This window comes from Elephantulus edwardii, unplaced genomic scaffold (assembly GCF_000299155.1).
Source record: "Elephantulus edwardii isolate Elephantulus edwardi_28Jun2011 unplaced genomic scaffold, EleEdw1.0 scaffold00005, whole genome shotgun sequence".
Lineage (NCBI taxonomy): Eukaryota > Metazoa > Chordata > Mammalia > Macroscelidea > Macroscelididae > Elephantulus > Elephantulus edwardii.
The window spans coordinates 9,108,624-9,125,492 of NW_006399755.1; the positions used below are offsets into that span (position 1 = coordinate 9,108,624).

Sequence of the window (16,869 nt, forward strand, 5' to 3'; positions counted from 1 at the left end):
TTCACTGTGTGTCTCCGGCACCTGGGAAAGAGTCTGGATGTCCTGGGCTCTCAGAAATATTTGCTGCATAAATAAACGGATAACTAAAGAAAAAATGATTGTAGACCTAAACAGACAGAATATCACACAAAATAAGAAATATAAATGACCAAACAACTTTTTGAAACTCTTCAACTTTTAGGGAGCAAACATCTAAGATATAACAATTGGTATCTATTTGCCTGGAGCAACAGAAGAAGGAAACTTGGGAATTGGAGAAAGAAATGACTTGCAGGCCCAATTGCTTCCATTAGCTGCCACCTTCCTTGGCAATCAGAAGAAAAGGATGATGCCTGACAACCTTTATTGATCATTTTGACCAGAGACCCAATAAATAAGTCTTGACCAAAAGCAGGGAAATTGTGAATCAGACGTCAAAATGTTTTTGGAAAAAAAATGTTTTTTGAAATCAAACTAACTAGACACATTAAGGCTGCAGGAGCATCTGAATTTATTGTTTGGAAACAGCTTTTTAATCTTGAATCAAAGCTATCTCATGAACCACTTTAAATGAAATAATACTCTAGCTCGATAAGTAATATCTACCTTGGACAAATTACCTGTGTAAGTTTGGAAGACAAGAGAAACTCTAAAGAGTGGATGAGAGCTTGGTGGGACAGATAACATATATTAGCAGTGATAAACAATAGGGGCAGAGATAGTGAGAATTGTGACACAGTGCGATGTTGCTATTATTCGATGCTGTTGAGTGGAGTAAAACTCACAACAACTCTATGAGCAACAGATCTGACTGAACTCCGTCCTATTTTGTGTCATCCTCAGAATTTCTAACATACTTGATCCCATTGCAGCAGTCACTATGTCAGTCCATCTGGTTAGGGTCTTCCTCTCTTTCACTAACCCTCCATCTTTCCCCACATGACGTCCCTCTTCAAGGAATGGCCTCTCCACAGAATAACACATCTAAAGCATACAAGACAAAGTGTTACCATCTTTGTCTCCAGCAAGCACTCTGGTTGTATTTTCTCCAAGACATGTCTGATCTTTTGACAGTCCACGAAAAATTCAGTACTTTAACACCATAGCTCACAGGCATCAGTTCTTCTTCTGTCATCCTGATTCATTGTCCAACTCTCAGATGCATGGCACACAAATGGAAAAACCATGATAAAACAGGCACACCTTAGTCTTCAAACTGACATTATTGCTCCTCACTAATTTGGAAAGGTCTTTGATTGCACACTTTCCCAATGCATTATGTCCCCTGATCCTGTGACTGCTGGCACTAAGGGTGTTGACTGTGGAGCCAAGTAAAATTAAGTCATTGACAGTCTCCATCTTTTCTCCATCTATCATGATGTCGTCCATCAGTCCATTGGTGATAATTTTTGTTTTCTTGATGTTGAGATGTAGTTCTTGTAGTCTTTGATCTTCTGCACTAATTGCATCAAATGCTTATCTCTTTCAGCAAGCAAGGTTGTATTATCTGCGTAATTCATTTGACTGTGTGGATCATAACAAATTGTGACTACTGCTGAGAAGAATGAGAACCCCAGAACACTTAATTGTGCTCATGTGACACCTATATCTAGATCAAGAGGCTGTTTTCTGAGCATAGCAAGGAAACACTGCTTGGTTTAAAGTCAAGAAAGATGTGTATCAGGGTGTTAGTCTCTCTATATACCTATTCAATCTGTATGCTGAGCAAAACAATCAAGAAACTGGCCTCTGTGAAGAAGAATGTGGCATCAGGAGCCGAGGAAGACTTCTGCAGTGGGGTGAGCGGTTGGCGATGAACTGTACATGTGAAAATCGTTGAACTGGTACTTGTTTTGTTGTGGATATTTTTACCAAAAAGGTAGTTCAGTTACATCTCAATAAATTAAGATTAAATAATTTATATAAAATTTTAATAAAAGAATTAAATAATTTACTTCTTAATAAATTAAGAACATTTTCGTGTATTTAACTGGGAAAATAACTTTTTAAAGATACTTAATGCTAGGGTAATTGTGACAGAATGTGCCCACTCATGGATTTCTGACAGCAACCTTTCTACAGAAAGGCTTTACAAAACAATCAGCAGTTCCCATTGAGAGTCTAAGAAATGCTTTTATCTTCGTCTTTATAATCCCTCACTAGGAATCTAGCCTAAAAAATGATCCGAGTCACTGGCAGAGAGTTGTGCGTGTGCATGCACATCCTCAAACAGGCTGCATCCCTCACAGCCTCCTCTCCTGGGTTAACTTGTCCTCACTCACTTTTGCTCTTGGCAAATCTCTTCTCCTTCAAGACTTATTTATGCTTAGATAGAATCATTAATAAGTATGCATTATTTCTTAATATTACATTCAATAGACATGATTGGGAAGCAGAAATTATAATTGTTTCATTGATTCTAAAATGCAGGTTCTGTGATAAAATTCCTGCCTTCCATGCCAGAGACCAGGATTTGCTTCCTAGCTAATGCATTTCATGCACAGTCACCACTCATCTGTCAGTGGAGGTTTGAATGTTGCTATGCATTATGCAGATGACACAACCTTGATTGCTGAAATTGAGGAGGGCCTGAAGCACTTGCTGCAGAAGATCAAGGACTGTAGTCTACAACATGGATTGAAGCTCAACATCAAGAAAACATATGCTCACCATTGGGCCGGTTGGCAGCACCATGATAGATGGAGACGAAATTGAGATTGTTAACAATTTCAGCTTCCCTGAGTCCGAAATCAACCCTCTTGGCACCAGCAGTCAGGAAATCAAAAGATGAATTGCATTAGGAAAATTTGCTCTCAGGGACCTCTCCAAAGTTCTAAAAATTCATGATGTCAGTCTAGAGACTAAAGTGTGCCTGATGTAGGCCATAGTCTTTCAAATTACTTGCTATACATCAAGGAGCTAGAAAGTGACCAAAGATGACAATTGATGCCTTGGAGTTGTATTGCTGGAGAAGAAGATTATACATATCATGGACTGCCAAGAGAACAAACAAGTCTGTCCTGGAGAGGGTGAAACCAAGCTGCTCCTTGGAGGAAATTATTTTGAAACTCCGTCTCACTTTGAGCATGTTGCCAGGAGAGACTAATCCTTGGAGAGGAACATCATGCTTGGAAGGTTGGAGGGACAGCGCAAAAGAGGAAGAGCCCAAATAAGATGAATTAACATAGTAACTGGAGTAATGAGGATAGGTATGTCAGAGACAGTGAGACTGGCTCAAGATTAGGAAGGGTTCAGAACTATTGTGCATAGGGTCAGTATGAGTTGTAGTCGACTAAATGACACATAACAACAATGAAAACAACAACACTGAATATGTTCCAGTGGAATTTCCAACAACTAAGAGCAGGAAGAAAGGCCTAGAAATCTACTTCCAAAAAATCACCCAATGAAAGCTCTGTGGATCATAATGGTCTGATTTATAACCAGTTACTCTGGACAACAACTGGACTGTTCTACTGTAAGCATGACATCACCATGAGTCAGGAGCCAATTCAAGAGCAGCTAATGATACCAACAACAAAATGAAGGCTAGTGTAAACACAGCAGGAAGAGGAAGAAGGCCTAGAATGAACTAACAAGCCAAAAAATTGGGAAAGAACGGCCATGGGTGCAGAGCGATCCAACCACCATTTCCCACCTAGTCAAGAGAGGGACCTCAGAGAACTCATTTGAAGCCCTTCCTTCAATAAGTTATAGTGCATTTTTATTAAAGGAGCAGCTTCCTGCCAGGACAGACACAAAGCCCAGAAGCCAAAGTTGGTGCCTGCTGTGTGCAGGGCACATACTGGTCATGCAGATACTCAGGTACCACCGTTTGTTCACTCACTAGCCCTGGACATCCACAGCTGGAATGGAGGATGCTCATTCTGTTCTGCTATATTTTTCAGTCTTCCCTAGATATAAGCCTTAGAAAATGCAAGTGACTTACAAGGCTGCTTTCTGGTGAAACTTAAGAGGAAAGTCTACTTTTGACTGACAGGAAATTAAGAAGATTTGAAAAATTATAAGAAATCAAATGGAACTTAAATCTTATATATACATTTCTTTCCTCTTTTCTCCATCTATCATTGAAACTGTCAACAACTTCATCTTACTTGGATCCACAATCAACACCTTTGGTACCAGCACTCAGGAAATTAGGAGATATGTTACACTGGGAAAGTCTGCAGTCAGGGTCCTCTTCAAATTACTGAGGAGTAATGATGTCAGTTTGAAGACTAAGGTGTGTCTGATTCAGGCCATGGTCTTTCTGATCACTTGCTATGCATCTGAGAGCTAGACAATGAGAAAGGATGACAGAAGGAGAATTGATGCTTTTGAGCTGTGGTATTGGAGAAGAGTAATACTCATCCCAGGAATTGTCAAAAGATCAAACAAATGTCTTGGAGGAAGTGCAGCCGGAATGTTTTTTGGAGGAAAAGATGATAAAGCTTCACCTCATATACTTTGGCCATGTTGCTAGGAGGGGCTAGTCCTTGGAGTGGGGCACGATGCTCAGAAAGGCAGAGGGTCAAAAAAAAAAAAAAAAAAAAGAAAGGCAGAGGGTCAGCAAAGGAGAGAAAGATCCTCAACCAAGTGGATTAACACAGTGACTGTTGCAATGGGCTCTCCTGTGTCAGAAAGTGTGAGGATGGCGCAGGATAGAAGAGGCTTCAGATCTGTTGTTCATATGGTCACTATAGGTCATATTTGACTCGATGGCACCTAACAACAACAACAAAAACAAACCTTTCTTTGCAGTTTCCTTTGCACATAGAATAGTTTAAAATGTGTGTTGTGACAGGTATGGCTAACTTTCTACCTAATCTTCCAGTTTGTACCCAATTCTATCCTCTTTCCTATTTTTTTTTTAAACCTCACCATGTTTTTTATTAGATTGTTTTTATTTAGAAAAAAGAAAACAGACAGTGGGGATTTCTTCACATGAGGACACTAGCATGTGGCAGGATATTTCACACAGCTTTTTCCACATCCGACACGATTTATCTCTGTATGATATTACGGATCATCTCTCTGTTCTATTAGGATAGGTTGGGTCGGAAAGTAACAGCCTGGAATCAAGGACCCAAACATAGCAAGTTATTTACTGAGCTCTCTCCTGTATAAAGGTAGCAGGATGCAAGATGAATATATATTATACACAGGCAAACAAACATGGATGCAAACATATAGTTGTGTCTATAGTTAGCTAAAAATAGAAATAAATTATAGATTTCTGGAGTAAGTTTATAATTGTGCAGGCGAGCTAACTTCCTATTGGAGTCATCTATAGATCCTCCTTCCTTTCTAACTAAAATCTTACGATGTTGTCTCAGTTGGTCAACTGAGCCAGCTATCAAACCTCATTTCCCAGCTCCCTTTCCCACTGACAGTGAGTGGTAATAATTGAGTGACATTTCCAAGAAAATATTTTTTTTTAAAAAATCTATCCATTCATCCAGCATCGTTTTATTCTTCAACTTTTTTCCTACCTGGAAGGTGGATGTACTGGCTAGTGCTTGAGCAACCTCCTTGGACCATGAGACAACACTGATGATTCAAGCACCGAAAAGCACAAGGTGGAGGGAGCATTATAATTATAAGCTGTCCACCTTGGGAGGCTTATTTGGAGCTAACATAAATCTGTATTTTACTGAAGCCTCTGCTATTTCAGATTTCTCTTAATTAATAGAAGAGTGATGCTGATCTTTTAACATGTTTAACTACTAACTGAAAGGCTGGAGGTTTGGGTCCACACTTAAGCACCTTAGAAGAAAGCCTGGCGATCTACTTGTAAAAACTCAGCCACTGAAAACAATGGATGGTGGTCATTGCTATGAATCAGTATGTGTATGTGTGAACTGTTGAATGGAAAATCAATTTGCTCTGGAAACTTTCAATCCAATCACAATGAAAAAGCTTAAGAGAATATCCTCTGGAGCACAGTTCTCCTTTGGCAATGCATGAGGTCACCACCAGTTAAGATCCATTCATTTCAGCTGGGTTTGTAACAGCCAAATGTGAGCCCCAGCTCACACACACATGTGGGCTAGTCAGCACACTTCCTTGAAATGTTAATTAAGAATCGTATTTTTTTTTAATATATAATTTACTGAGAAAAGGCACATTTTCTTTTGGCATTGAACAACCATGAGAAGTCTTCTGTTTACCCCTGTTTGATGGCCCCCAAACCCTAAAACCAAACCCACTACTGGCAAGTCAAGTCTGACTTATCGCAACTCTGGAGGACAGAGTAGAATTACCCCATGGGGTTAAAAGTATAAACTTTCACAGAAACAGACTGCTACATCTTTCTTCCGTGAAGTGGCTGGTTTAGGGAGTTCAAACTGCTGCCCTTTTGGATAGCAGCTGAGTGTCTGACCACCGCACCACCAGGACTCCTTCTCTTGGTAGCAGCGATAGGGAGAAATGAATGTTTCTCCCAATGTGTCTGGGAGAAACGAATGGCCCTGTCTATCAAGTCCACACTCTCTCTGCCCATCTCAACAGTGGGAATTTGTCCCTAATCCCTTGTTCCCAGCCCAGGCCTCAAAGGTGGGAATGAGTCCTTTTTTAAACACAGCTCCTGGGAGCCTCATCCAATGCCTGAGACATTAACTGGGAACTACAAACAGAGCCAAGTCATTACTCAGTCTCTCTGGTGTTTTAATGAGATTGGGGAGGGGGGAGACAAGGCCAGCTCTGAATGGTGTTTCTTTTGGGTTTTTTCCATGGGGCTGCATTGTGAGAGAACGGCAAGTCTCTAGCCTCCATGTGTGGAGTTCTGGGAAATGGATTTCTGCCTTGACAGGTCTTCTAGGGACATAGCCTGTTCTGTTCCTCTTTGAGATGCACAATGTCAAGAAGGCCTTATCCTGCTGTTGGATCAGCCCTTACACCTTTCTGCTTACATCAACTCCAGTTCTCAGTTCTCTGGAGTGGCACCCACTTCCTAAACAACTTGCCTCCGGAAACTCTATGAACTTTGGTAAACGTTGATAGTTGTAGAGGGGCTTCAGGCCTTTGGTTCACAGGGTCACTATGAGTTGTGCTTGACTCAAAGGCAATCAACAACAACATCCTGGTCATACGTGTTCTCTCTCAGGCATCAGCCCTTGGTCATGGACAGAGCAAGGGTGACAAGGTCCCTATTGCCTCACTGCCAGTGTCCCTGTTCAGCACAGCTTTTCAGAACCTCAGAGCTAGAGAGAGCCTCACAGAGTCACCATCCAACCCAAGGGACCATCTGCCCTAAGGTGACGGACAAAGAGCCTTGCAGAATTTGCCCCTCCGATTCCCAGTTCACTGTCTTCCCCCAGGGCAGGTGCCTAACGAAGGTGGGGAACAGACGTGACTATACCCTGTCTCAGGGTATCATCCCATAAACTCCAAGTTGCCCTAATCCAACCTCCCCAAACTCCCCATTTCTAAAACATTCTGGCATTTAAAGCCTTTAAGGTTGGGCTCCACTGGGTCTTCCCGACCTTATCCCTCAGAATCCACCTCCCGAAGCTCCTGCTCATGTCTCAATGCCTTGGGCCGCTAGAACGAGAAGAACTCTTGAAAACTACGAAGGGACCAGGCCCAGAGAGGGGAACCCTCCTGCCCAGAGTCACACTGAGCCGAGACCTCAGAGGTCTGGTTTCCTGCTCCAGGATGCATGGACTCACTCCTTACACCCCTAATCGCTGACAAAGAAATACTGACAGCAGGATCCAGCCATCAGCTTTGCAAAGCAACTTGCCTCAGGGTTGAGAGCAACCAAGGAAACGTCTCAGACCAAAGGCTCACTTTACACCACGTGATAAGCAAGTGAGGGCAGGAAATGCTCCTGGAACATTTGACTCTGACAAATGTGATCGGGTGTCTGATCCAGAGCCTGTAGCCTCTGAGCACCAGCAACTCATTCCACCTCCAGCAGAAGCTGTTTTCAATCACAAAATGCAAGAAATGATGAATCATAGTCACCAAATCTTAGAAATAATGGATCTTGGAAAGGAGCTTCTCAAAATGTCTCTTGGCTTCCAGGACATCTGCTCTGACAGTGGCTGCTGCCACTCAGCTCCCTGGCCATGGACCCCGGCTCACCTGGGGCCTCTCTGCCACCACCTGTACCTTCATTGTGTGCTCTTCCAACTCCTCTTGGGGCTTCAGCCTCCAAGGCTGCAGACCCCACTCACCACGTGTGCATTCAGCAAACATCAACTGGGCACATGCTCAGTGCCAGGCTCTGGGGTCACAGTAGGAAGCATGAGGTTGTTTTGGTTTTGTTTTTTAAAAACCTGGTCCTCAGAAAGCAGATTTCATTCCAGTAAGGAAGACAGAAGAAGAAATAAAGATGCACACAGACATGATGATGGTGGAGAATAGGATAATGAGGGCATCCCTGGGTGGTGCAGGGGATAAGGCACCATCTGTCACAACTACTAGCTGAAAGTTGGCAGTTTGAAGCCACGTCAAAGTGCCTGGTGAGAAAGGCCTGGTGATCTGCCTGTGAAAGGCCACAGCCTTGAGAATCCCATGGGGTAGTTCTACTCTGCACACGTGAGGATGCTGTGACTTGGGATCAACTTGACAGCAACTAATAACAGTAAAGGCTCTAAGGAAAGTGAAGCAAGATACAGATGAGTGACAGAGACTGGGAGGCCCTTGGAAGTGTGAACACTGGTCTATGAGCGTGGGGAGGAGCATGCGGCCCTGGGAAGGACCACCCAGGCTGACAGGCTGTGACCACTGGGACAAGACAGTCAGTGTGGAAGAACAGTTAGCAGGGAAGGGGAAGGGTGGAGGGGTCACAGGCAGGGGATGAGAAAGCACTCGTGGGTCACAGTGGATTTAGGTGAAAGGCAGTGAAGTTTACAGTGTCGTGGTGGCATGGCCGACTGTGTGTTGGCCTGCTAACTGAAAGGCTGACAGCTTGAGCCCACCAAGCACGCCCTGGGAGGAGGACGGGCAGTCTCCTCCTGTAAAGCTGTACAGCCTTTGAAACCAAAGGGGGCTTGACATGAGCTGCAATGGACTCAGCAGCAGTGGGCTGGTTTGGGTGGGGGTGAGGCCTTTGATCAGGCTCCCTGTGAGAAAAGGCTGTGTGGAGAGGCAAGGCTACGGCAGGGCATCAGCACCCCAGGGGTCACCCAGGGCTGGGGTGATTCCTGCCTCCATGATGTACTTGCTGGGAGACCCTACAAAAGTCACTTCACTTCTTTTAATCCGACTCTTTTATGTGTCAAAAAAGAAAAACGAAGCAACAGAAAAGTCTGTCACCTTCCTTTACGTCTCTGGGAACACCACGTGATATAGACCAGAACTGCTCCCCAGAGTTTTCCTGGCCACTGTAAGTCCAAATCAAATGGATGCCAATGTATTTTATTCTGGGTTGGTTTCTTGTTTTTTTGTTGGTGTGTGTGTGTGTGTGTGTGTGTGTGTGTGTGTGTGTGTGTGTATTTTTAATGGTTGGTTTTTTAAAACTCACATTTCTTGGAAGCAGGAGTGGCATCTACTTCCTAAACGGCATGCCTCTGGAAACTCGGAACTTTGATAAATGGCGATGGTTGTGGAAGGGCTTCAAGCCTTTTGTTCATGGAGTTACTATGAGTTGTGCTCGACTCGACGACAATCAACAACAACAACAACAAACCACATTTAATCATTGTTTCAATATACTTTCACAAATAAGTTTCCATGTTAATCTGAGTGAACTGGTAATATTTATTATTCACAGCTATTTGCCAGTTGTGATTATTTTCTTCATATATCACTTTTTTTAAAAAAGCAGTTCACCAGGCCCTTCTTCTGCAGCTCTGCTGGGTGTATTCCAACCTCTGACTTTTGGATTACTAGCAAACGGAACCCCTCAAGATCCTTACCTGTGAAAAAGAACCAGTAAGAAAAGCAGGGGGTGGGATGCAGTAACTGCTGTCTTTCACCACAAATGCTAGTGTGGGCTGGGTGAGGTCAGATCAGGGTGTCAGCAGACGCTCGCTGCGGCCTGCTCTGTACCGGGCATTGTGCTGGGCAGGCACCCAGTGGCGGGTGACTCTGCCCCCTCTGGAAGGCAGACTGTATGGGGGGGGTGTGGAGTGGGTGGGTGATGAGTGCTCAGAGCGGGTCTCAGTAGACAACTGTAACTGACATTAATACACCAGGGCAAGCATGGCCTCTGAGTGGTCTGTGGTGGTCACCCTTACTCCCACATATGCTCAGGAGCAGTCCCTGGCCACCGCCTTCCCCCCACCCCCATCCCTTCCTTTCCTCAGGAAGCCACACTAGGGCCTCTGGGAGCCTGGGAGTGTGTGTGGCGAGCATTACCGGATGAGGTCCAGCAGGGCGTCAGCCGAGCTCATGATGGGCTTCCCATTCTGCTCTGTTGTCTCTTTCTGGGCTGCTCCACCCGGGTGGATGACAGTGACCATGACAATGCCCACGATGACGGCCATGAAGGTGGTCCACAGGTAGTAGGCCACGGTAAGAACTCCCAGGCGGCTGGAGGTCTTGGGATCCAGGGAGGCAAGGCCGGACATCAGGCTGGAAGAGTGGGTGCAGGTCAGGCTTGCAGGTATGGGGAGGCCTGGGGCTGGCGCATTTTCTCTTACGCTTCCTCTTGGCTATGACCAACACGCTCCTAGTACCACAGGGTATACAGAGCTTGGGGACCCCTCTCCCAACAATCCTGTCCTTGGAGATCCTCCGTCTCTTTCTGCTTGGCTGTCCTCACCCACAGCATCACAGAGCAGGAGTTCCACAACTCTAAGCCTTTGCTGCTCTCTCAGTGCCCTTTCTCCACTTGTCTAGCTCAGTCACCTCCTCAGTGACTGGGTTCTTCTCTCCCTAACTAAGAACACTTTCCTGGTCCCCCACAGCACCCTCCCCACCTTCCACCTCCTCTGTCATGGCCCTGGTTGTCACTGTCTGTTTTCTAGATTGATGTCATATGAGAGGTGGGTTAGGCCTGACTTTGCTGTGGGTGCCCCATGCTCAGTGTGGGCTGCCACAGACATCCACTGCAGTCTGGTCTCTGGCCTGGGACCTTGCTCTGATTATGTGACCTTGAACAAGCAAGTCATTCCTCTGTCTTAGAGTCAGAATCCCCATCTATAAAAGTAGGATCACGGTTAGATTCCTGAGAGATGCCGCCCCATGGCCGCCTTGTGTTCGTGCTTGTGCCCACATCCCCTTCATAGGAACTTGTGTTGAGAGGCTTGTGAATCTTTTTCTGCTCAGCAACTCACACAAGTGGCCGGGCTGGCCTAGGCTCCCCTACCTTCTCCCTCTCCTCCCAGTCCCAGGGTCACTCCTCTGTGGCTGGGAGGGTGGGGTGGGGGTGAAAGATTAATTAAGGAAATGCTTGTGCTTTGCTTTGCTGCCAAAAGGATTTTCCCCAAAGCCCTTTCATTCTCTCAGATAAAGGAAGTATTTGTCTGGTTTTAATCATGTAAACAAGAGTGGATAATCCCTCCCTGCACACTCCTTTTATAGTTAGGTACAGAAAGGCTGCCTCCTGCATCAGAGCGGAGTGCTGCTGCTCCTCCAGCTCTCTCTCTTCTCTGCTGCATGCCGCTGAAGTATAAGCTTCCATTAAGGCACAGCTTAAGGTCCCCTCCTCCAGGAAGTCTTCCCTGATGCCCAGGCTCAGTGAAGGCCCCTTCTCTAGGCCTTTTCACTGGGCTCCCACAGCCACCAGGCTTCCCTCTGCTCCTTATCCCACTTTGCTGAGTTGCCAGCTGTTTGCTAATGGGTTCCCAGGACTGGCCCTGGTTCTGAATGAATGCTGGTCCACATAGCTGACGCAGAGCACGCTCAATCATATTGCTGGCCAAAGGAGTGAATACAGGAAGAAGTCTAGTTTACAATCTCTGCTCACCCCTCCTCTGCCAGGATGCCATATGTTAGTGATGGGCTTAGGGTGGGTCTCAGACATAAATCCTGAAGGGCTCATAATGGGATTGCATAGACAGGGGGTGGGGGTATCCAGTAATCATCATCCAGGAGAGAGATCATCCCAGACCAGGCCAAGCAGATTTCTGACCGCACCAGAGTCCCCATAGTTGAGTCCTACCATCTTAGTCCAAGGGAAGCAGGGCCTTGGCTTGGGGCACCTGTCTGAGATTACACAAAACACTAGGAACTATCTGGACCAGAACCCAGACCCAACTCCAGTCCTTCTCTCTTTCATCCATGTTTTTGTTCAAACCTTTAGAACAGAACTACTTTTGTCATGACTTGTGCCCACAGTAAAAATAAGGAATTGCCCCTGACCTCAGCCTTCGTGGCTGGGTATTTAGGGGAAAGGAGTGGGGTTGAGGGCAGAGAGACAAATAATGGATACTTTAGGCACCAGGGAAACACTGGGCAAGGTAAGGCCCATCAGGAGGGGTCACTTTAACTTGGAGAGTCAGGAAGATCTTCCTGGAGGAGGAAGAATCCGAGGTTAATTCAATTAGTTGGTTGATTGGAAGGCTGAAAAATGAGCAAATCAGAGATTGTTGAGAATGGTGCAGGATAGGGCAAGGTGAGCTCTGTTGCTCATAGGTCACTGTGAATCAAAGGCAAATCGAAAGAAGCATGTTAAACAGGAGGATGGCAGAAGCAACTGGAGAGGTCGGGAGACTGGCAAGTGTGGGAATAGGGGCCTGTCTGATATAGACGGTTACATCATACTTGAGGAGCAGCAGCATACGGGACAGAGAAGATAGATTGAGCTCAAAAGAGAATGGCTTTAAGGGCCAGGTGCAGGGACTGGGGAGTCGCCAAGGGCGAACATAGGAGGGATAGCATCCTGGAGATGTTCAGCCCAACTCATCGAGCAGAACTTGCTGGCTGTCTGAGAAGGGACGACTAAGAATTCTTCATATGCGCAAGGGTGGAACCAGATTTACCAGGAGTGTCACAGATGCAGGGTGTGTGAAAGCAAAACCCTAACAACCTAAGAGATCATGGATTTGGCTCAGATTAAAAGTGACTACAACATGTTATGCAATGAAGTTCCACATAGCCATTAGAAGGATAGAACTGATGCAGGGATCATTATTTATTCCCTCTTTTCTTAGTTTCCCCCAACCCCCATGTCAGTCCTGTTTTATAAGAGTGGTGTTATGCAGTATTTGTCCTTTTGTGACTGAGATACTTCACTCAGCATGATGTCCTCCAGAGTCACCCCTGCTGTGTAATATTTTATCAGTCCCTTGTTTTTCAACAGATGAAGGAAAGAACTTTTTAAAATGAATATGTGATTAGACATTATTTGTATGACAATAGTCCAGAATGAAAGGTACATAACAAAGAGGATTGGGGTAGAGGTAGGAGGCTAGGGGGGAAATTATGCAATAATTCATGAATTTTTTTCAAGTGAACTGGAGGTGAGGGAGGAAAATGTGCAACAATGAATGGGTGAAAACCTAGCTTTTCTGTAAACTTTCATTAAAATCACAATTAAAAAGATTGTATTAAAAAAAAGAAGATGAAGAAAGATAGTACCATGGGAAAGATGTTATCAACTGGATGAAAAAAAGCAAACTTTAAAAAAACAAAGATTCTCACCATTGGGCCAGTTGGCAACATCATGATAGATGGTGAAGAGATTGAGATTGTTAACAGCTTTAGTTAGCTTGGTTCCACAATTAACACTAGTGGTACCAGCATCCAGGAAATCAAAAGACAAATTGCACTGGGAAAGTCTGCTGTCAGAGACCTCTCCAGAGTACTGAAGAGCAACGATGTCAGTCTGGAGACTAAGGCATGCCTGATCCAGGCCATGGTGTTTGCAATTACTTGCTATGCATCAGAGAGCTGGACAATGACTAGGGATGATAGAAAGAGAATTGATACCTTTGAACTGTGATGCTGGAGAAGAGCCTTGAATATACCATGGACTGCTAGGAGAACAAACAGGTTCATCCTAGAGAGGGTGAAACCAGATTGCTCATACTTGGAATGGTGGAGGGACAGTGCAGGAGAGGAAGACCCGTGATGAGATGGATTGATTCAGTGACTGGGGTAATGGGGGTAGGTGTGTCAGAAACAATGAGGTTGGCTCAAGATAGAGCAGGGTTCCAAGTTGTACATAGTGTCACTATAAGTCGCAAGCAACTTGGTGGCACAAAACAACAAGATAATTTGTAACTCTTCAGGGAGTCCGGGAATCTTGCAGAAAAGAAATCTCTTCTGACTTGTGGGCTAGCATGCACAGAGTGTTTGAAGGGTTGAGAGGGAGATGGATGCAGGTGAACATCAGACTTAAGGGTGCCTCAGAAGAAGGCCCCTGAGGAAGACTTCCAATACTGGGTAGTGTTGACTCATGTGAGAAGAGAGGAAGCACAGGTCTTAACACGACAGGGCTCAGCCCTACCATCGATCTGTCAGAGATAAAATGCAAAGAATTTCACCACCTGGGTCCCAAGCAATTCTGCTCTGGAGCCCCCTCCCCCTCTCTGTGCCCCCAAAATAGGAAGGGGTTTCCAGTTGGTGAGCAGCAGAAATGTGGAGTCAGGCAGGGATAGAATGCAGGCAATAGCTGACCAAGCAGGCATCTCATCCAGGCAGTGCCACCTGTCCATCCCAGAGGCCAAGAATAGGGGCTAAAGAGAAGAAGGGAAAAGGCATGGATTCCATCCTCACAGCCCTATTCCCGGAGTTCATGTGTACGAGAAAAGAGGTCTGAGGCTCCATCACGGAACACCTTGGGTGCTGAGGCTCCTTGTAACCCCATCCTTTAGGGCCAAGCAGTTAAAGTAACCTTTCTGATAACTGACAAGCTAGGACAAAGCATATAGTGGTGGGAGAACATTAAGTCACATGGACATGGGCCTAAAAGAAATCTCTAGAGAGTTAAGGAGTTGTCCTTTCTGTGGTGGGGTTATGGGTAATTTTTTGTTTCTTTTTAGTATTTCTTCATGCTCCCTATCATTTCTAGGATGAACATGTCTTCCTTGTGTGACAGAAGACAGTCCCTGGGGACCAGAAAGCTGTGGGAACCATCATTTATTTGGACTTCACAGCTCCCCAAGCACCTGAGAGTCCACATCACTTGATCCTTACACCACCTCCCCCGTCAGCTCTGTCAAACAGAATTCTAGAACAGGAGCCACATTTCAAATGCTAAATTTTCTAGCAGCCACATTCAAACAGTAAAAAGAAACGGATAAAATTAAAGTGTATGTTACTCATATATTTGTATTTAGTCAAGTATATCTAATGCATTATCATTTCAACATATATTCAATATAATAATTTTTCAATACTTGGATTTTAAATTAAAAATAATTAACAGCTTTCTCTCAGTTACATCAGCCACTCAAGTGCTCTGTAGTTATGCAAACTAAGTCCAGGCTCTCCAAGACCTTCCCCTCCACTTGGAAACCTACACATTTCCAAAACCCAAAGGCAGGTGATTCAAAATGCACCAGCTGCTTTGAGGGAGAAAGAGCAATTTCCTCCCCTGAGATTTACAGCCTTTGAAAACTGGCTGCAGGGTCAGCTATGAGTCAGCTCAGATTCAACAGAAATGAGCTGAGTTATAAATCCTAATGAGAGGAAATGGTCTCATCTCTCTCCTGGGAAAGTGATTGGTGGGTTCACACAGCTGACCTTCCAGTTAACAGCCCAATACGTAACCCACTACACACCATGAGAGCTCCTCATATGGTTAACTACCAGCTGTCATATTGGACAGTGCACTTCTGAGTTACAGAGTAGGAAAACAAACTCAGGAAAACTGGAAAAATGTGGCCAAGCTACTCAGTTAGTAATCTATAGAATCAAGATCAGAGCGGGGTTTCTGATTCAGAACGCTGTGCGGTGGTGCCCTCTCTGCTAAGTGCAAACTGTGGTCCAGATTGAGTTAAGCACCTTGGAGGGGGGACAGGGAGAGGCACTCTGATTTGGGCTGACCATGATTTTAATGTGATCCAGTCCTAGTTTGGGGTTTGTTTTGGTTTTTTTCGTATTGATTCCAGCTCTCAGAGTTCATAGTCAGTATCATGACTACAGCTCTCCGATTTGTGGTGTGGAATCCAGATGCTACTTGTTGAGATGCTAGAGAGAAGCCTCCAAATTGAGGTTGCATGAGGATGGCCTCAAATGATGTGTCTGACTTTGCGCCGTTGAGGGGCAGGGAAGGACAGGTAGAATCTATTCTCAGCTTGGCTGGGTGAACTGGAAGCCCTGGAGGTCCCCATGGGCCCCAAGGAAGAGCTGCAGGGAGCCCAGAGCACTCCTTCCATCTGGCCACCACTCAGAGTCCTAGGAAATATGGATCAAGAGATTGAGGTGATTAAAGACATTATCCCAGAGAGGCAGTGGGGAGCAGCCCTGAGATCCTGCTTCAATCTGGTAATTGTTGTACTTGCAAGGGTAGGGAAAGGGTGGGGGCAGCTGGGAGCTTCACTCTTTGCCGAAGGGCGGGGATTGTATACCAAAGAAAGAATTTTTCTTTTACTTTTTCAAAGAGAGGAGCAAACTGCGGTGGGGGGGAGCGGGAGAGGGGAGGGCTGGACAGGAAGAAAAGTGCAACAATGAATGAATGGAAATCCAAAATCTCTGTAAATGTTCATTAAAATTATTAAAATAAAATTTTAAAAATAACCTACATAACTTGGGACGTACTTGAGAGCATCATACTAAGTGAACTAACTCAGTCCCATAAGGACAAATACTGTAGATAACTAGTAAAAAGTGTATGAGGATCCAAGGAGGGGGGAGGGTAGGAACAGAGAGGTGAGACTAGGCAGGGGATCATAGGGTCACATAATTTGACCGGTAGAGGGAGTAGTGGGTAAAGGAAATGGGAAAGATCCGGTGTGAAAAACAAGGTATACAAACTTTGTAAGCAAACCAGCACAAAATAAAAATTTTATTTAAGAGAAAGGAAGGAAGGAAGGAAGGAAGGAAGGAAGG

General features: G+C 45.0%; 1 protein-coding gene across 3 annotated transcripts in view; it reads right to left on the minus strand.

The window, feature by feature from the left end:
• SLC1A7 (solute carrier family 1 (glutamate transporter), member 7) overlaps positions 1-16,869 on the minus strand; it is a 92,328-nt gene that overhangs the window by 21,321 nt on the left and 54,138 nt on the right. For 2 of the 3 annotated variants that reach the window (XM_006879691.1, XM_006879693.1), the window contains exon 3: positions 10,288-10,503. The exons of the other annotated variant lie outside the window; for it this stretch is intronic. In XM_006879691.1, the coding sequence (XP_006879753.1) occupies positions 10,288-10,503 (216 nt within the window). The remainder of the gene's footprint in view (positions 1-10,287; positions 10,504-16,869) is intronic. 3 annotated transcript variants of the gene reach the window in all.